The sequence below is a fragment of the Lissotriton vulgaris genome, chromosome 7 (genome assembly GCF_964263255.1).
Source record: "Lissotriton vulgaris chromosome 7, aLisVul1.2, whole genome shotgun sequence".
In the NCBI taxonomy this organism is placed as follows: Eukaryota; Metazoa; Chordata; class Amphibia; order Caudata; family Salamandridae; genus Lissotriton; species Lissotriton vulgaris.
Genome location: NC_141695.1, coordinates 1,739,080,109 through 1,739,101,849, shown reverse-complemented (window position 1 = coordinate 1,739,101,849; position 21,741 = coordinate 1,739,080,109). Strand labels below are relative to the sequence as shown.

The 21,741-nt window shown below is 44.5% G+C and overlaps 1 protein-coding gene across 1 annotated transcript in view; it reads right to left on the bottom strand.

The window, feature by feature from the left end:
* Positions 1-21,741, bottom strand: part of LOC147706530 (alpha-2-macroglobulin-like protein 1) — a 316,256-nt gene that overhangs the window by 74,856 nt on the left and 219,659 nt on the right. Inside the window, exons 27-28 of the mRNA XM_086932996.1 lie at positions 20,338-20,412; positions 15,150-15,312 (exon numbers count right to left, since the gene is read on the bottom strand). Coding sequence (XP_086789122.1) covers positions 15,150-15,312; positions 20,338-20,412 — 238 coding nt within the window. The remainder of the gene's footprint in view (positions 1-15,149; positions 15,313-20,337; positions 20,413-21,741) is intronic.

Here is a 21,741-nt window from a genome sequence, read left to right as displayed (position 1 = left end):
GATACCTATCTCCGGTTTACCTGTACTAGCAGCTCAACTGAGCTAGCATTCCTGGACCTCAACATCAAAGCTGAGCAAAATGGCTTGATTACCACCACACACTACAAGCCTACCGCACGCAACTCCTTATTGCGCTTTGACAGTTTCCATCCTAGGCCTCTCAGGGAAAATCTTCCCTTTGGCCGGTTCTTACGCATAAGGCGAAATTGCAGTAAGATTCAAGACTATAAATCACAGTCGAAAGCATTAGTCCACAAGCTGGAGGAGCGCGGTTACCCCACCAGAATCATCTACAAGACCTGCAAAAGGGTACGGAATCAGAACAGGGAAGCACTCCTTGACACCGTAATTAAACCATTTGAGTCACCCATCATGACCTGCGTGACCACTTATAACACTGCCTCAAATCAGGTGTCCAACATTATAAAGTAAAATTGGAAAATAATCAATTCAGGAGCAAGGAAGTGGGACCTTCCTCGTTTTGCCTATAAGAGAGCAAAAAATTTGAGAGACCAGCTGGTGTCCACAAGACAGAGAACAAACCCACGACCCACAGACAACACTATCCTCAATGCATGGGGTCTACCTAAACTCACTGGACACCAACCCTGCAACAATTGCAGTGTCTGCCATCTCACCTCTCCCTCAAAGACATTAAATTTGGAAAATGGCAAAATATGGACACAACGTCAGTTCACAAATTGTAACTCATCCAACTTGGTATACTTGATCATATGCCGTTGTGGCCTGAGATACATCGGCATGACCACCAGGAAAGTAAGAACTAGAATGACTGAGCATAGGAGCACCATGAGATGTGGCAAAAATATAAGTAAACTGACAGAACACTTTCTGACCCACAATCACACTCCTAACGATTTCACATGGACTGTAATTGAACAATTTTAAAACTGTGATGAAAAAACTCTCCATACAAGAGAACAACGGTGGATTTACCGCCTTTCCACTCATCTAACCGGACTCAACGATTCCATACCATGGAATTCACTGAATACTTGAATCCCTGTCTCCGCTTGGACTCGTGGTTTGGTCCCAGTCTGTACGTTTTATCAGTGCTATGTCCTCCATCCCTCAAACCAACACCTGGGAATACATGATGCACTAACCGCTTACCAGCACCAATACGCATGCTTTATTCATGAACACACTGCGCATACTGTGACGCTGTAGTGACTCTGATCATGCGCAAATGCGCTGCTTAGTAAACAAATAGGCGCTTTCCAAATAGCCGCGCCCATTGCTCCACCCATCTGCAGGTGCCGCCCTCCCGAAGGACTATAAATACCCGACTGATTTTCCATCCAGTCACTCGGGACACCGCAGCAGGACTACAGGTTTACGGAGCTCACAGACCGACAATTTCGTGAGTATAGAGACTACCTCTGCACGACTGCCTAGGTAAGCAGCTTTTTCTCCCAGCAGGATTGGCACTAACCTCTGCCTTCTACAATACCTAGGGTCCTCTCTCCCCCTGCCAGGTGACCCATGAGGCTCTAACAGCTAATAGCGAGTGTGAGGAAAAAGAACATTTCTTACCTGTTTCTCACCCTTTGTCTATTTTTCGCTGTTTAGTCCACCACTTACACCCCGTTTTTAACCGCTTTGTAGTCACAACCGCCATGTAACTTTCATGGCCACGTTCCAACCCGCCGGTAGAGGTCGTTCACACACCTTAACTTGCCGGCAATATGTTGTGTTTTAAGTATATCATACTTATTGACTCTACCTTGTACGTCTGTCTTCGTCCTTTTTGTTTTGTGTACAGTAAAGCGGAGGGAATCCCCCTCCACACACGTATAGCACCTTAGCGTGTGCGACACTTTTTAAACACGTATCACTCAATATAATTTATAGTTTTTTCACCCACACACTCATTGGTCCTGAGGAAAGCCAGTTGTAAATATAAAAGGCCTGGCTGAAACATGTCGACCACATAGGACGTGGGAGTTCATAATTCGCTCCACTGCGTCCGTCTGCCTTTTTATTCGCTAGCGTGGGCCCAGATATTATAGTTTTCTATATACCCTCGGGAACTGGGACCTACTGCATAGCTTTTAAATCACTTTCTTAAATCACTGCACCATCCCAGCTCAGAACCTGGCTATATGCAAATTAGTCTGTCCCTGGCCCAGTGCATCATGGGAACAAGGCAAACCAAACTACAAGGCCTATTCTTTCACTGGGAAGGAAACAAGCTTCCGGGGATCACCACCCCCTGTTTAATTATTTTGTCCACCATAAGCGTGGAAGGGTATACTCAGACGTGAGTCCCTTGCTCATTGCACCATCAGGATTCAAGCAAGCCGGGCCGAAGAAGGCTGAAATGCCAGAAACCGGTCCCCGGAAGCTTGTTTCCTTCCCAGTGAAAGAATTGGCTTGGTAGTTTGGTTTGCCCTGTTCCCATGATGCACTGGGCCAGGGACAGACTGATTTGCATATAGCCAGGTTCTGAGCCGGGATGGTGCAGTGAGCTTAAAAACGGTGTTGGATTAAGCCCTGATCTCTTGACTGGGTGAGAGTATTCTGCTTAATTCAGAAACTCTGTCCATCACCACCCCCTGTTTAATTATTTTGTCCACCATAAACGTGGAAGGGTATATTCAGACGTGAGTCCCTTGCTCATTGCACCATCAGGATTCAAGCAGGCCGGGCCGAAGAAGGCTGAAATGCCAGAAACCGGTCCCCGGAAGCTTGTTTCCTTCCCAGTGAAAGAATTGGCTTGGTAGTTTGGTTTGCCCTGTTCCCATGATGCACTGGGCCAGGGACAGACTGATTTGCATATAGCCAGGTTCTGAGCTGGGATGGTGCAGTGAGCTAAAAAACGGTGTTGGATTAAGCCCTGATCTCTTGACTGGGTGAGAGTATTCTGCTTAATTCAGAAACTGTGTCCATCACCACCCCCTGTTTAATTGTTTTGTCCACCATAAGCGTGGAAGGGTATACTCAGACGTGAGTCCCTTGCTCATTGCACCATCAGGATTCAAGCAAGCGGGCCGAAGAAGGCTGAAATGCCAGAAACCGGTCCCCGGAAGCTTGTTTCCTTCCCAGTGAAAGAATTGGCTTGGTAGTTTGGTTTGCCCTGTTCCCATGATGCACTGGGCCAGGGACAGACTGATTTGCGTATAGCCAGGTTCGGAGCTGGGATGGTGCAGTGAGCTAAAAAACTGTGTTGGATTAAGCCCTGATCTCTTGACTGGGTGAGAGTATTCTGCTTAATTCAGAAACTCTATCCATCACCACCCCCTGCTGTTTAATTATTTTCTAAGCCTCTGGCACTCTGCAGAGGTGAATAATCACCCGTATCCATACATTATTTGAGACAAGATCAGAATCAGAGCCAGAGGGTTCCTCAAGATGCTCAAAGTACTTATCATGGGGCAAGGGGCATGCACGGATTTCCCTCCTCAAGCAGTTGATGCCCTTTGTGTCTAAATCTGATCAAAAGGCAATAGTCTTTGGAAACTGCATCAATTTCAGCAAAGAATCCATGCCCAGTGCAGGATGCAGCAAGGATAGGCCTAGAAATGATGCTGATGTCAGAGTAATCGCCAAAACTTTTGGCAGCTGAAGAACCATGGTCAGCACCGGAACCTCATTTAACGGTGGCAGGGAGGTTTGATAGCTGCCGGGGATGGAGCTACCACCAGAAGCTTGGTTGGACTTCCTGAAGACTCCATAGGATTGGAAGGCACGCCATACAGTCAGAACAGGGCAGAATATTGCCACAGTAGCATGTGTGACAGATGTGAATTAAGCTGATCAGCACTGAAACTTCAGAAAAGGGGCTACAAGGCTGGAGTGAAGTCTGGCACCAAATACACCACTACCAATACAGGCTTTGAGGACGATGTTAAGGCTTGGGTCTGGGAACCCTGCAGCTTAACGGAAAACCTCCCCTTCGAACTGGAACAATGTCTAAAAGTGAAACAATCCTTACTGTGGTGCTTCTTGCGAGATGAATTGTCTTTGTTCTTGGAAACAGGCCACTTTGAAAACTTAGCTGTCATAAGCAAGCTAGAGAGAGATTTTAGCAAAACCTGTAGTAGAGTCGGGTTGGGTGTTTTTTGAAGGCCTGCAGCATGAAGAGTTCAACCCAGTACTACTTGACGACATTGCCGGTCATGCAGCAATGTCATCAACAAAGATGTCAAGAGGGTCAGACATCAACATCTGCTGGTGGAAAGAAGGAGTTGTACCATATAAACGATGAAATCTTTTCGCATGAAAATATTTGAGGAGTGCAACTCCGGATCCACATCGAAGGTGGTGGAAAAAAAGGAAATTACAGAAGCACACTGGAGTAATGCAATATATGCTCTGTGACATTATGTACTGAGAGGATCTCACAGTAAAGTCGGAGTGATGCTCCGACCTGCCTGCTTGTGAGAGCTACTTCAATGTTTCCAGATAGAGTCGGATTCCTGGGGAGGTTCAGGAGATGAGGAACCTGCAGGTAGACCTATCTATCATAAGTCACATAAAGAGCTTTTAACTTTTACATCTGATGCTGAAAAAGCATTACATCGGATACAATAGATTTATCCCTGGTTAGGTCTAAAGGGATGTGATCATGCTGGCCAATTTACCCGTAGTGTAGAGTCATGGTGTATGGATTCACAAGCCCTGACTGCATAAAACCAGCCACAACCAACTCACTTTACAAAACATATATTGCTTCGGTTATATACAAGAACATCTTGTGCAATTGCAGTGTTTCATTTATGTTCCCTTTCTGATATGCCAGACTCCATTATATCATTATTTTAATCTTCAATTCAATTCAATCTTTATTCGGTTAAAAAAACCTTGTAAGATACAATACATACAACTAATAAATACAAGCGGATACAAAGTCACAGTAAAATTTGGGTACAATTAGCAGCACTTTTTCTTGTATCAAATAATACAGAGTATATAATTACATTTCCCTGAGGGCTTTTTTTTTTTTTTAGTTGCAAGGCAGTTCATCGTAGTCAGCTTGCCTCATCTAACGAGATCACTTAATAAATATACAGAATAAAACAATAAATATTTTCTATATAAAACAGTACCAGGATCACTAAAAACAACAATGTTATGCTAGCCAGTTCTTTATACTTCTGCACCTAACTTATACGTTCAATTCTAGCCAGCGATAGTGCAATACAATAGTAGATAAAGTTAGATTTTAAAACCTTTCCTCTTTCTGATCAAAGCTACACATAAGAGGAAACGGCTCAGGCTGAACACTATCGGTTGAGAGGTGTCTCCCTTAAAAATTCTAAGCCCAACCCCAATGTGGCGAATGCCTAACATTTTGCATATGGGCTTTAACCATTTTTTCCTTGCGTTAAGATATGCAGGACATATAAATAAAACATGAGACTCATCCTCTTTCAACCCCATTTCACAGAGCTCACATAAAACTGAAACAGTATTCCTGTCTGCACCCTTATTACAGTGCCATTTGATTGTCCTGTCCCTTGTTTGCAAAATGCTGTACCGGAATTTTAGATATAGACTTTTAGCCAACGGGGGGTAGATTTCTTCCATAAGGGGCTCTAGTTGCATATTAATTTTTACTTCAAAGAATTTTGAAGTCAGAGTCCCTATATTGGGGTTGGCTAACACTGAGTCACTAATAAACTCCCAGTACCTTTGTTTCAGAAGCTTTTTTGAGCTATTAGTGAGGGAATCTGGGTCTGACCAAAAGTTACTCAGGCCCAGTTTTCCAAACCATTTTTCGACGTGCACTAACCATGGCAGATAAGTGATATTTTTTATAGCCATTATCTCTTTCAGTGCTTCTCTGTAGTCTACCAGCTCCTCTGTAGACCACAGACGGACCCAGTAAAGCAACGGGCGAAGAGAAGCATAATCATCTGTGCGTCAAAAATTGAGGTCCCACAATACAGGGGTCAATGGCGTGGAACCAGGTACACCTAGGAGCTGTCTAATGAAGGTATTCTCTCGAACTAGAAAGGTGTCCTTCAATGCATAACCCCAAAGATCTGCTCCATAGAGGGAGGATGATTGTGCTTTACATTTAAATAATTCAATGGCCGGTGAAACTGATTTAAAATGACTATTCTTGTGCTTTTTTAAAATCGGGAACTGGTTTTGAGTCAACCTCAGTTTTGCATTTTCTAATTGAGTTTTCCATGTTATTTTGCTATCTAAAATGATACCAAGGTATTTAAAATTAGGGACTTCTTCAATAATTTCATCATTTATTTTAAAAACTTTGTTAAAACCTTTATGAGGGTTGATGGTCATGACCTTTGTTTTTGAGGAATTAATTTCCAATTTCCTGTCATGACAATACAAACTAAATTTATTTAAAAGGTTCTGAAGTCCTCTGGGTGTCTGAGAGATTCCGGGCACGCCCATATTATTTAGTGTCTTCCATAGGTCTGCCCGGGGAACCATATCAAAAGCTGCTTTCAAGTCGACGAAAGCCACATATATATGGGAGCTCCTTATGATAGTGTATTTCCAGACTAAACATAAAAATCTAAAAACCTGGTCCACTGTGCTTATTTTTGGTCTAAAACCAGCCTGGTACTTGGTAAAAATTGAATGATCTTCGATCCATAAGGCAAGACGACTAAGAAGCTGGCGGGCAAACATTTTTTGTAACACGTCAATCAAACTGATAGGGCGGTAGTGCGAGGGATTCGACCTATCACCTTTTTTGAATAATGTTACAATCTCCGCCCCCTTCCAAGTTTCGGGGACAGGGGCTCCACTAGCAATTTCATTAGATAATAAGTTAATGTAGGGAGCCCAAATGTAATTCGCGTGTTTCCAGAGGTCCCCAGGTATTTTGTCCGGGCCTGGGGCTTTTCCTGGCTTAACAGCTTTAATTGCTAGAATTGTTTCATTCAAGGTAAATACAAGAGGGGTTTCATGCAATGCCAAGTCAAGATACATATTAGCCTGGTCTTCATTTTCACCTGGGTCGGCACAAGCATATAGTAAAGAAAAATGCCTGACCCAAGTCCTTTCCTCAAGAAATCTATCCTTAGTTTCAGTGACCCCTGTGGTGCCTTTAGCAATAAGGCTCCAAAAGGAAGTCTGGTCTTTGCGCTTACAAGCATCTAACAGGTCAGACCATACCCTCTCGTCCCATTATTTTTTGGCCGAAAGTAAACTTCTTTTGTACACACTCTTTTGATTTTAACATTGTCTGATGAGTTTTCCCGGACTGCAATAATTAAATCTGATTTGGCTCTCCGGCATTCCTGATTGTACCAAGAGTTACCCATTTCTTTACTTGTGAGCGGCATTTCATCTTTTTACCACTCTAGTCAAGATCTCACTAAGCTGGCCAATTAAATGGTCATGGGATTCTGTCAGACAAGGGCTATGGTTAGCAGTACTATTCTCAGCTAAGGGGGACATATGTCTAACAAAGACGTGGTAGATCTGGCTAATAGTGTTTGTATTTCCTAAGACTGCTGGCCACTTTAAGGACCTACGATTATTTGCTTCTAAGGGGTCTTGTAGTTGGTAAATATTTTGTCTGGCACTCTTATTAATAGGATTAGAGATCAGATTTTGGATAGATAGGATCAGAGGATAATGATCGCTCTCCATGCGGTCATCCACTTTTAAATCTACTACCATAGGCCATAACTGTGAGGAAACTATAAAATAATCTAGATGGCTAGAGCAAACTCCTCTAATGAATGTTGGCTTACTGGGACAATCTGAAGGCAAACGCCCATTACATGCACGTAGCCCACACTCAAACGTTAAGCTCAGTAATTGTAAGGCACTCGCAGTACAGGCTACTTTATAGGTCGTGTCAACCAGGGGTATATTGTTGACACTATCCTCGTCTTTATAGATGTCTTCAAGACCCAGTATGGGCTCAAAACTTCTATTAAAGTCGCCACCTATAATTACCGTTGCATTCTGATCTAACCCTGCCATAATATTACCTAAGTGGGTTATGACAGGCGACTCTTTGCACGCTTGATGTGGTCTGTTATAGACATTGATCACATAAATGGTCTGTCCCTTGGTTTTTTTTAGTTCAATCATCAGAAGGTCAGGATTATTTGTATCTATTTGTTTTAAGCTTACCCCCCCTGTAATTTTGACCCATATTGTTAAACCACCAGAAGGTCTACCCCCATTTGTGTTGATTGCGGGAATAAAAAATGATCTGTAATCAACCTTAAAATAGTTCTCCAACCCCCAGGTTTCCTGGAAGAGGATAAGGTCCCCACTGGCAAGATATTGTTGCCAAGCTGGATCAGATACATTTTTTCTCAACCCTGCAATATTCCAGCAAAATATTTGATCTATTTCTAACATTTCTTGATTTACCTGTACCTGGGGTTGTCTAATAGTCTCGGAGACATCAGTATTCAGTGTTTGAGCCACTGTATTTTGTCTAGTGGAATGGTAGTGTGGCGGTTCTAACCTATAGTCCAGTGCATTTTGATTGAACTCAACATCGGGGTTAACCCTGGGAGTAACATCCCTTACTTCATTGGAAGACCCCCCCCCCCCTTGAGTCAATCACAGTCATTAAGACCGGCCAAAGCCCCAAACCTATTGGAAGTGCTAATTCCCCAGTTACAGGACGGAGCCCCAAAACCCCATCCGTTTATAGCTGTATTCCATCTAGGCACTGGGGTGTTAGGGTATGGCAAGTTCTGCTGGTCACCTAACCATTCTCCAATGTAATTGCTGTGAGAAGGTGGCCTGATATGCAGTGCTCACTATTCTAGTGAACACTATGTATCAGTCCAGCAACCCTTATTGATGATTGGTTGTAAGTCAACCTTATAGACCAGCTATCCTAGTAGCGTGGATACGAGCAGTCTAAGGCTAAAGACTCGAGAGGGCGTGTTAAGCCAGCTGTTTACCACACATATACCCCTTGAATACCAAGTGAAAAGACACCACACAAGTGTTATGAAAATAAACAAGATATTTATTAAGAATCACAACAGCCCTGTACTCTTTATGAGGACAGGGTACTAAGCACAAAACAAAACTCTTACGAAAATACTTAAGTTAGCACAGTATATACAAATGCCCGAGGGGCACGGAAAACCATATACTCTGAAAGTGGAATGCGAAATTACTAGCAGGTAAGTACAGTACTAATAGGCTTAGGAATCGCTAGGACTTGACTATAGAACCTTCAGATTACTTATAGGAGGCCTAGGGGACTCGGGTGCAGAGTGTGCACTCTCACGCGTGATGCGGGACAAAGTCTATGGTAGCTAGTAATGACAAAGTTAGTGTTCTCGGGCGAACCCGACCTGGTAGGGAGAAAACGAAAGTGGATCCTGACCCTTGGATAGTGAGGCTATGCTGGGGCACCGAAATGCCGAAGTTACCTAGCCCAGGGGCTGCAGCTGCATAGGTCTCAAAAGACGTCGGGAAGTCTCGTAGACGGACCAGGAGCCTGGAAGAAAGAAGTTGCTGGCAGGCGACCAGTGAAGAAAGTTCGATGGATCCAAGCCTGGATCGAAGGAAGATGACACCTGAAAGCAGAGGGGACCAAGTTCGAGACTACTAGCCAGTAGTCAGCGGGCACCAGGAGGGCACCGGATGGTAGCCACCTCAACTAGGTGAGTGGGTGACGCTGTGCTCGCAGATCTCGCGGACCAGGAGGCGTTGTCGGCGACCAGGATGGAGGAGCGAGCTGTCCCACGATGGATGAAGCTGTCGGCGTCGCTGGACCCAGGATTGGGCAACAAAGCCTTGGCAAATTCAAGCCCACGCGGTGGACTCAAAATGGCGTCTGGAGTGGACCAGGAGGGTCCGGGGTGCCTCTCTTGAAGAAGGAAGCAAGGGCCAGTCTGGAGCAACCAGACCAGCAGCAGTGATGTCGTCGGGCGTCGTGAAGAAGGCCACAAGCCAGCCGGCTAGTAGCCACACAGCGCGGTGAGCACGCAAAAGCAGAAGGGCCCCACGCAGATCGTGGAGATGCTGGAGGGCTGATCTTCGGTGCTGGAGCTGCTCAGGGCTGGGGCTTCTCGGACCCCAAAGCACTCACCAGTGGAAGACTCGGTGGGCTTGTTGCAAAGAAGTTGTGCAGTCTTGGCGATCGTCGGTCCCTCGAGGTCTCGTCGCACTCACAGTTCTCAGCTTTGCTGTAGAGGTGAGTAGAGGTCAGAGGTGCCAGGGAAGCCGGGTCTCGTCGAGCTGGGTCGTCGGATTCGTGAAGAAGGACTTGCAGCAGACCGCAGTGTTCTTAGGATGGTGCCCGCTTGATGCAGGGTGACTACTCCTTAGCCACAAGGGAGAATCTTGAAGAAGAAATCTTGATGTCCTTTCGAAGAAAGTCGTGTCTTGATTCCAAAGATGATCTAATTTTAACAGGGGGCCCGCTCCTATCTTTATACTAAAAAAGGGGGCTGACCCGGTAACTGGGTCCTGCCTATGGGTGGGACTAGGAGGGGGGTGGTTACACCCCTCTCCCATGCCGGACTTCCCCAGGCCAGGGGCTGGTGTGCCCCTGGAACTGGTTCAGACTGGCCTATGCGTAGTGAGCACCGGGGTGCCACTCAGCAGTCACCTTCCTGTAAAGCCCTGCCTACCCAGGATACACAAAACCATGTCTGGGACGGTGCTAGCACCGCCCCTGACAGGAAACCCTTTGTCCAGGCTCCCCTCGCTGGAAGGACTCCCAGCTGCAGGGGGTCAGACTCGTGTCTGTGGTGGCAGCATCCATTTTGTGGAGCTGAGGCTTCGTTTAACTTTAACCGGGGTTCACAGTTACATACATGTCGTGTCCCTCTAGAAGGGTGGAATGCTAACCCCGTCGCCAGAATTGGCGAGGGGTTAGTATTCCAATTCGTATGACACCTTACTCGACATGTTTTGATAAAGCAATACCAAAGATAGCATTTAACCGCCAGGATTATAATGCACTTAAGAGTATATGGTATGCGATATCATGGAACAGCTATTAGGACTTGGTTCCGCAAGCTGCAGACAGGCTCAGCTCATGCCAGAGCACCATCTCACACGATTCCAAGCACTCTGCCTTCAGGATTGTCAAGGCCTGCCATAGGAGTGACTGATAGGAATCTGTGTGTCCATTTTAGGGTTAGATATAGGTATACTATATCTGCAGCAAAGGGTGATTACACGACTTTGCCCCAGCGGTCATGCAGCCAGTTGTGTCAAATTTAGGAGGCCAGCCAGGGGTGGCATAATACATGCTTCAGCCCCTGGTAGGCCCTGGGTACACCTATGCCCTGAGTTACAGGGTCTGATAAGGTGGCCCAGTCCCAATTGGAAATGTACCTAGGGTACATGGAATCCATTTTACAGAGAGAGCAGTAGGCCTGGGGTCCTGATTGGCAGGATCCCAGGTCGACTATGTCAAAAACCAGCTAAAACACAGGGCAAAAAGTTGGGGGCAACCATAGTCAGGAGGTACCTTCCTACAATTGCCATTACGTGTCGCCCCATACTCATTGACATAATTACACGGCCCCCGTCTGCTCACTAAATTCCAATTTGGCCCAGGGGTAGTAAAACAAGGCACATTTTGGTGGTCACCTACCCATGCCCCAACCCTATTACCTGGGACAATATTAGTGTCAGTTACCATAGGTCCCCCACCCCATCTGTTATTTCTTACCATCCAGGCTGACTTCAAGGCATTTTGTTTGGGTTCTTTTTGCAACTCGTTATAAAAAAATTCCAATGTAAGGGGGATTATGGTGCCACTTCTTCGTTGCGGGGGAAGAATGTTAGACAAAATATTCGGAAGTGTGACTGGGTTTAAGAGATTTAACACAACACAGTCACCCTTCCATTTTTTTGGCTTATTCCCAATCCATGTAACCCTGCTTGCCATTTTAATTTCATCAGCTAACTGCTGTTCTCCCCACTGCGCCATCCTCATGTTATTTGACAGCCAGTATAATGCCTTACTTGTTAGTGATGATGTTGACTCTGTTTGGCCAGGTGGTAGGGTAGGTACATTTGCTAATACTAAAACCAACGGTGAAGCTTCTGCTACAAATTGTGACGAATCTTTCTCGAAGCTATAGGGTGCTGGTACAGGCGGTGAGTCTATTGGGACCTCTTTTGGTAATTCATGGGTGATTGGGCTAGTTTGTGGGTTATCCGGTGCAGTGACCTCTAGTGGAATCGCATCTGAAGCTGTCCCACCCACACTAGGTATCTTCTGGCATTCAAGCTGCTTAGTAACACTATTTGAAACAGTGCCTATCGCATCAAGTAATATGTCTTGAGTACCTCCCAGTTTCTTTATGACCGCAGAGAGTTTATCAATTTTACTAATGAGTGGTTTGATAAATGTCTGAATTTTTAACTCTAACAAGTCAGATATTTTAGACAATAAAACTTCATCCAATAGCTGCCTAGTATTTTCCTCCTCATACTCCCGACATTTGCCTTTAGTTTTTGGCGGTGGAGTAGCTTTATTCTTACCTGACCGTGCCCCCCCTCGTTTATTTAGCGTCTTGCGACACGCTCTAACTGCCCTAGTCGCCCGCATTGCAGGCGATACTTCTTCTACCACAATGTCAATATGTGTGTCCGGATCAGTATCCATATGTATCTCCATGTCAGCCGCATTTAGTCCACTTATATCCATAGTGACATTAACTAGGGAGTTATTTTCAGGGGCAACGCAGCTAGGATCTTGTAGTGTTGCATCGGTTGTTTGTGGATTAGGAGGAGGACTCGTAGAGGGAAGGATAGGTGACTGACTCAGACCCAACGACTGTCTTCGTTCACTGTTTATCTTGTTGACCACCTGAACGAGATAGTTGTCCATGGTGTTCATTGGTGTTTCAGGTGCCACAGGAGTATTTCTTTTTAGACATGTTTGTGCTACAGTTAAAGTTAGTTTTGTACCCACAAGTTGATGAAAAGGAGGAGAGAAAAAAGAATAAAAGATGATCTTACTTCAACGACAGATGCAATTGGTATATTTTCCTGCGATTACCTCTTCTTGTTTAGTGGTGGTGAAAGGGCTGTTGAGGACTTCTCAAAGCAAATCCCCTCCTCTTTCCAGGCTCCTGGGCGATTCGGTGGCAGCTCTAACTAGCTGCCTACCGACCCCCGTCTGGTAACCAGGACTTGGGAGGTGGTCACTAGAGGTCAACAGCACATACACTGTTATCTTGTATCGCAGGTATTAATACGTGATACTCCTTTATAGATGTTATAGGGGTGGCCTAGCCTAGCCTCTTCTTGCCTCTGAGGGCCTCAGAGGGCCCGCCCTTTGCCTTTGCGACGCGGGGGTGACTCTGGTCTTATGCGCCGCCTGGCGCGAAGTGGTGGGCGTCTCCCGCCGCACAGCCTGGCGGGAGATGTGGTTCTGAGCCCCCCTCCGCTTGGCGGTCGCTACTTGATCACAATTGCGCCGGCGGGAGGGGGACGCGAACAGGCAGGCACCCGGATTCTCGGCAGTCTTGCTGGGGGCAAGGTAAGCTTGCTCGTGGGTCTCCCGGAGGTCCGAGGGTCCTGGGATCAATATCCTCGGCGTCATATAATAGGAAATTAAATCAGCTTTCTCTTGGATTGGTGAGGACTGCAACCTATTTAGATGAAATAGGGGACTTTGTTTCCTGCTGCTTGTGGCTTGCCTACCCAGAGCTGGGCGCGGACACCGGACACCAGACACCAGTAATGAAAGACCCTCTGCTCCCTCTTCGGGCGAAGCCTCTCCTCACCGCTTTTTTGTGGCTTCAAGTGACTCAAGTGACTCCAAGCTAGCAAACAAGGAGGCGGGCCGGCCGGCGGGCAGGACCGTGGGTGGAGCGGGTCGCGCCGGAACCAACCTTTTGCTGTATGGCCACTCGGCTCGGCACCTCGGCACCTCGACCTTAGGTTGAAGATGGGGCGGAGGTCGGGCGGCAAGCGGACTCGACCTAGACCTAGACCTAGGGGCCCGCACGCTAGACGCTGCACGCTGCCTCCGATGCAACTTTATTTTAATCTAGTTCTTTAATCTACCTGTTACATTCCTAGTTGTCAGACCAACACCCTTCTTCTGTATCTTGTCTTTTCTTGTATGTCTTAGTACATTCAGTGTTATTCGTAACCTGTTGGGTTCCCCTGCTTGTTAAGCATATTGTAAGATCCTTATTTATTTTTCTGCTATTGTTATAAGTTAATAAATAAATATTTGTCACAAAATAATAATAAGGCAAATAGGAAATATTGCAGGACAGTCAGTCAAATCACTTTATTTGATACTTAAAAAAATGTTATCATAAAAAGCACAAAGATGCACAGTATGAAGTTAAAAGAGGATACAGCTTTCGCAATAAGAAATAGTAAAAGTAATTTGATGACAGACCTTATATTTAAAAACAGGACTAAAATATATATTTCCTAATTCATGAAACAGAGTGGTCCTGCTGCCTAGTCTTCCATGAGAGAAGTAGATAAGAGGCCACAGTATAACATACTAGTTCATTAGGTAGTGATTGTAAAAAATACAAAGCTGGACGGCATTGAGTAAAATGGTATTTACTGCAGTACTGAAGAGTTTTGAAGCACAGAAAGGGCTTGGGGAGAGGAGAACGTGCAGTTCTGGTTTATTCCCCATTCTGACGTACACAGCTCAGATTGGAGAGTTAATACCACACCCAGTAAATGCTGTCCTCTAATGGATCGGTATTTAGTGTGTGCAATAAATACCATGACCGAGCCACTTGAAATGAGTCCCTGAATGAGACCATGTTTGACATGGCTAGCCCTTTCAGCTGTCTGCCTGGATCCAATATCAGCAATGGAAAGACAGAAGTGTTCATTTTAATTTCAGTTATAATATGCAATGTTTTTCATTCAAAAAGTATGCTACAAAGGCAAATGTAAAACAGATTATTCAAGCAATTTTTGGGGGGGAACCTTATTGAAAGTGTTAATTGAAGAACAAAATAACTTTTTCCCCATTTAGGCAAAAATCTGTGTCATCTCTAGGACAGGGAAGTGTAATTTATCTTTTCAGACTTGAATGTCCAATTTTTAATACATCATTTCAAGCAAAATAAAAAGTCAAATAATAAGAATTATGGCACACGTTAAATATATATTTAGGATGCATCGCTCATAAAACCTTCTGTTCCGCTACCTTAAAATGGTTGCGATCTGAATAACATTTGTGGGAATATACTTCTCCTCCTTACCTGATTTGACGGCTTGCTCATTCAGCTCTGCTATCACTTTATCACGCGCCTCCTTGTAGTCAGCGAGGGTGAAGGTGTAGGCCATCAGAGCTAGTGTGTAGGTGTTGGTAACAGTGGGCAAGGACTCTTCCAGGTAGGCCAGAGCACGCTTCACTGTGCTGTCCTGCAGGGAAGTAATTGAAGTGGAGGGTGGTCACTTGGATCTAGTGATGCCATCATATGTTTCAAAATATTTCACCCCAAAACACATCACCAGCCAGATTATGAACAGGAGATTGCAGATTATGAGTGTCTAGTCTCCTTACCCCCATTCAGTCTTGGGTCCCACTATATGGAGACTATCTTTGAGGGGGCTGGAGGGGGTGTTATGTTTCCAGTTACACTCAAATTGTGACCTCTTGATTGACTCAAAAAGATGAAAAGGGTGGAAGTTCCCTCCATCTACCAAACATTCTCGGCCGCTCTTCACCATGACCACCTCTAGAAGTTAGACGATGCTCAATTACTGAGCTACCCATTTATCTCTTTTCAATAAGTGTGAATCGGTTTAGAGCAGTGTTTTCCAAACTGTGGTCCGCTGACCCCTAGGGGTCCGTGAGACATTCCCAGGGGGTCGGCAGGACTCGAGTGCCTGTCGTCGTAGTGAAAAATGAAACGCCAATGTCTCCTCACAGCACACAATTGCTGTGAATGTTGGCGCAGGGTCGGCGAGGCCACAACAATACAAATCGAGAGGCATGAGCAGTGGGCAGTCAGGGGGGGCGGGGCGGCAGGGGGCGTAGCGGCTGGGGAAACGATGGAACAGAAGAAAAAAGGGGCATAAAAAGAAGGATAAATGAGTGGAACAGAGGGCAGAAGGGCACAAAAAACGAGGGAAAAACGAGTGGAACAGAGGGCAGAAGGGCACAAAAAACGAGTGGAACAGAGGGCAGAAGGGCACAAAAAACGAGTGGAACAGAGGGCAGAAGGGCACAAAAAACGAGTGGAACAAAAGGCAGAAAGGCACAAAAAACGAGTGGTACAGAGACAAAATACAGAATACAGAAATATAGGGGCAGCTAAGAACAGAAGGGAAAACTGGGCAAAGACACGGGGCAGCGAGGGGTACAGAAGGGAAAACCATGCAGAGACACGGGGGCAGCTAGGGGTACAGAAGGAAAGACCGGGCAGAGAGAGCACGGGGACAATGAGGGGAACAGAGGGAAGAAAAAGGGGCGCAGAACACGTACAGGCAGTGGGGGAAGACAGACAACAGCAGTCACAGACACAACAATGAAAATACAGGCAATTAGGTTACCGTTACTTGGCAGGCAGGTAAAAATAGATGCAGCCAGGATCAGCAGTAGGATTTTTGTGCTACTGTATGATTGCTCGCTTTCCACAAGACCTTGGGTGAATTATGTGTGCTATCAAGCTTTCATATTCAGACATATCAAGCTCTTATTCTGTGTAGCCTTTGCAGTTTTTTGTTGGCAAGGGACGGGGCAGTGGGCATCCTAACAGGAGAGGGTCATGTCAGGTGCCACGCGAGGCCTCTCTGAAATATGCCTTAACTGCACTGCTCACCCCTTAGTGGTAAAATGTTGTTCTGCTGTCTGTGAGTAAAAATTATGTCTAACAGGGGTTTATGGAAATTGGCATAGCATTGTTCCATGATCTCGCGGAAACAATATGCCTCCTGTGCAGATACCTTCCTGCCATCTCTTGCACTTCCATAATGAACTCCTAATATAGACCTTGAACTTGCTCTGTACACTGGACTCATCGCTTTGTGCACTCTCTTGTTAGAATTTTCACAATATTCGTTGCTCCTTGGGGCACGTCTTTATTATGAAATGCTTCATAATTGTATAATATTTTAGACCTTCTTAAACTGTGAATAGGTAAAAATGCTAATTCACAATCAATCAACCTGTTGCTGTAAGGAAGGGTCACCACTCCAAGGCTCTGGAATGAGAATGTAGAGGTGCTGCTATGGCTGAGAGCAGGAGACTTGTACCACTAAATAATACACTGCTGTATGCATACATGTCCATGCCAATAGACCCAATTCAGGCTGTCTCCCTCTTGAAATTGCCTCGGTTTCAAAAGGCATTTTAAAAAGAAATTTAAATTGTACAAATTGCTTGGGGTCCCCGGCTTCCAGTAGTGATTCAGTGGGGGCCCTCAGGAGTCAAAAGTTTGGGAACCACTGGAGAGGAAAATATCATGTCCAGAATATTGACTAATATCATGAAGGTATATTTACGGTTAAATATATATTTAGGATTCCAAACACTACATATATGTAAACATGAAGATAAGCATACTTTCAAGATAAATAGGTGTAGAGGTAAGAATGTAAATAAAACTATACTTACTGTTATATATTTACCTTCATGATATTGTGTTAGTCTATATTCTGGATACAATATACTGGCTGGACGATATTTACAATTCGGTATTGTGATTGAACCATGCAAATGCATAAGTTGCAGTTACTATGTCAGGAAAACCTTTAGCATAATACAATGCCTCCACGTGATTAATACAATAACCGCAACAGCAGCAAGTGCCTATTGGCACAAAGGACATTTTAACAGCTTTACATCTACACAACTCAATATGACCTATAATTCAAAAAGCAACAAAAAAATATTTTGGATTTTGAACCTTTTTATTCTTCAAACATTAGCATGTTTGTTTCTCAGTATACTTTACTGGTTTGTTGAATATGCACTATGTGCTAAGAAAATCCAGTCCATTACTTGCAAAGTGACCTTCTTCATTATGGCCATAGTAGACCCTATGAATTAAGTATCTCCTGAACTATCCATTGAACTCTCCTTTTAGACCCTTGAACCCATCTCATCCTGATGGAAAGTTGAAGATTGGCCATAACATTGCTGAACCACCTAAATTTGACAGGCTTTTAGTAATCATTTTAAAAAAAGAACTCCAAATCTCCCAATACAAGATCACTGACTGTACAACCTTTGAATATCTCGGAGCTGAACTTAATTTAAAGGGTTCACCTCCAATAAGACTACACAAAATTTTCCACCCACCTGGGGAACCTCTGCCCTTTGCTGAAGAAATGTCCGACCTCCTAACGCAATCATTACTTTCAAACTCTAATAATCTATTTCTTGGTGACTTTAACCTTCATTGGAATGAACCTGGTGATCCCACAATCAACCTTCTCTCTAATCTTCTTGAGATTAGTAACCTCAAGCAACTCTGCCACACCCAGACACACAACAAAGGGGCTACTCTTGACGATATCATCGCAAATGAAGATTTAGCCTCCCTATCCAATATCATCTCCACTGATTGGTCTGACCACCACCTCATACTGTTCAAACTTTCCCCACCTACCCCACCCGCCCCGACTAGAAAAAAAATCATGATCACAACTAGAAATCTTAAGCAAATCCCTCCAGGTACATTTGAATCTAAACTCCAAGCACAACTCAGTTTCACCCCACCCTCTCTCAATGCAAATCAACTCACAGAGCACTACAACAGATCAGCCTCTGAGGTCTTAGACCAACTCGCCCCTCTCACAACAAAAACACTGACAAATATTCCCTCCAAATCCTGGTTTACCTCTGATCTTAACGAAAGACGCTCACTCAGACTCGTTGAAAGAACGTGGAGACATCACCCCTCCCCTGCCCATCTTATCCTCCTTAAAAACGCTAGAACCACATACAAAAAACACATTTTCTCTGAAAAGACTTTCTTCTTCCGGACACAGCTCTCCCGGGCAAAGAACCGTCCCAGAGAATTATTCAACATTGTCAGAAACCAAACATCCCCCCTCCCCCTCGCACCAAGCCTCTAGGCCTCCACCGATAAATGCGTTGAATTTTCAAACTTCTTTAGTGAAAAAATTGCCAAAATTGATAAATCCTTCCTGATTACACAGTCCCCCTCAATACCCCACTGTCCTCCTGACGCGTCCCTAATTCCACTTTCCCTCCTACCCCCCACTCCGTTCCTTTCCCCCTCCTCACACACCCTACCGGAAGGTAGCCCCACTGAACCAGGATGCCTCTCTGAGGTGATAGTGCGCTTTAGAAATAAATAAATAATCTTTAGTCCTCTCGAAAATTGACTACGGAAATGCTTTGATCGCCGGAACACCCAAAATTCACCTTACCCCCCCCCCTCAAATCCGTCCTTAACTTAGCGGCTAGGCTCACAACAGACTGCAAACGCTTCGATCACATATCTCCTACACTCAAGACACTTAAATGGCTCCCTGTTGAAGGACGTTCCTCCTATCAAATAGCCTGCATTACACATAAAGCCGTCTACCAAAAGAAAACACCTTACCTCTCAAATAAACTCAAGAAAGCAGGTTGCGCCTGACAGCTGAAAAGCACAAACTCTCTTCTCCTCATCTCCCCGCTTCTAAAAAACAAACCTCAAAATCCTGCTCCTTCTCTGGAAAAGCCCCCAGCATCTGGAATGCCTTGCCTAAAAATCTACGAAAAAACCCCTCCTATCTCAATTTCAAAAAAGACCTTAAAACACACATGCTCAAATACTGGGGCTCTTAATCTCCTTATACTGCACATTCTACACCCTCCCTCTCCCCTATCTTCCTTTCCCCCACTCATTACATCCCCCATTCTCCTTCCATTTTCTATCTCCTACCTTAAACCTCTCCCCAAACTATTTATGCCCGGCTAATTTAATCTTAGAGTAAACCCCCCCCCAAACCTAATCCACTCTCCTCACCTCAACCTCTTTTCAACCTTCAACTCCACCCAATCATAACCCTTTACACTTATCTTTACAACTCCATTCAACTCGCATCTCACCCTATCCATGAACCATACCTTAGCCTTTTTAAACTAACCTTGTTGAATGCTCACAGTATAATGTTTATGTTACGACATCCTCTCAATGTTATATCTTTCTGATGATCATCCCTTAATTGATCTCTCCAATAACTTCTGTTCATTTTGTGCTCAGTATATTTTCGTTGATTGCTTGTTTTGATACACTCGCTCTGATACCCTTTGTGTGAAGCCAGCGCTTTACAAAACTTCAATAAATAAATAAAAGCCTGTCAAATGCAGTATGAACCTGCAAGGTTCCAATCCCCTGATCAAAGTTTCAAAGGCTCCCTTCCATCCTCCTCCTCCCCAAACCAAGGTGTGTCCTAAACCATGGTAAAGACTTGAACAGGACTCACCGTATCTTTCATCCCCAGTTCGAGCATTGCTGCTGTGATGTAGGCCGAAAGCGAGAGGTTATCTTCAACGCCACCCTGTGAGAGACAGAGCACAGTTGTCACATATATAAACACACCTTTTCAGAGTTCTCTCCTACCCCTACCTTGTCACAGCAGTAACAATCAACATATTGTGCAGCTCTTGCTTGCATGTTAAATATCTCTAATTCAATTACTGTTGCAAAAGGCTTCTCTTCAAAACTTTTTGGTGCAACAAATGTAATCTCACCAATCTGTTGAAATTTGGATTTTTTAGTTCATTCTGGCAAGCAAACATTTCAGGTAGATGTGAGTCAAAGTATCTACTTTTTGTTGTAATTTATTTCATGTAATAGCAAGCAAAGTTTATTGCCATTTGGCAAAACTAGAGTGGCTCATATTGACATACAAGGACTTACAGTGACAGATCTGCACTAAAATCACACAATTTCTATCAGCCATCCTAATAAATGCATGTATTAATGAGTCAGTATAGGAAACTGGCTCTTTATATAGTACTAGCAGCCCGTCCCGACGTTGTCCGGGTATGAATTGCTGCCGGCCAGTAGTATATTGTTTTGTAGGATTTTGTTTTGATAGCATTTCTTATCTGTGACAGGCTGGTGAAACGCTCCGATTCACAGTGCACTGCTGATGCACTTAAGAGTGCGCGTTCAGTAGTGTGTGAACTCGAGTTTCCCTACTTTATTTTTCCTTGCAATATTATATAGTGTGAACTCGACAACATGGCATGCTCAAATTACATTACAGAAGAACACATTCATATTTGGTAGGCACGGGGAGACAAAGCGATTTGCCTGGAATCAGAGGATGTTGAGCGGATGCAGAGATTTGAACGTACCTCCCCAGCTCTAAAGTTCGCAATTCTAGAACTTGTGGCGGGAGGTGTGTCTAAAAGTGTATGTCGGTGCTGGCCATCAATGAGAGAGACCTGTGCATTTTTCAAATAGGTGGTGAAAAAATATGAGTATGTTGCTGGAGATGTGGGCCGCCGTGCCACCAATGTACTTACCGGGGGAGGGTAAACACCCATTATTCCGCAACTTTCTTTCCGCATACCATCACACCACATACTTTCATTACGAAAGTACCATGACTCCGCAATGCCATTATAACGCATGGCATTACATTTTATATGGTTTTACCATGCATACATTTACAACGAAATTCAATGTAAATGCATGAATGGTAAAAGCATGTTTTTTTAAATGTTTGGATAAGGTAAGTATGGGTATAGGGGTATATGTTTTGGGGTACTGAGGTATATGCTTTGGGGTGTTTGGGTATTTTAAGGGTTCAGATATATTTTTGGGTTATGGGGTACAGGGGTAGTTTTAGGGTTGACGGATAGGTATGGATTTTGGG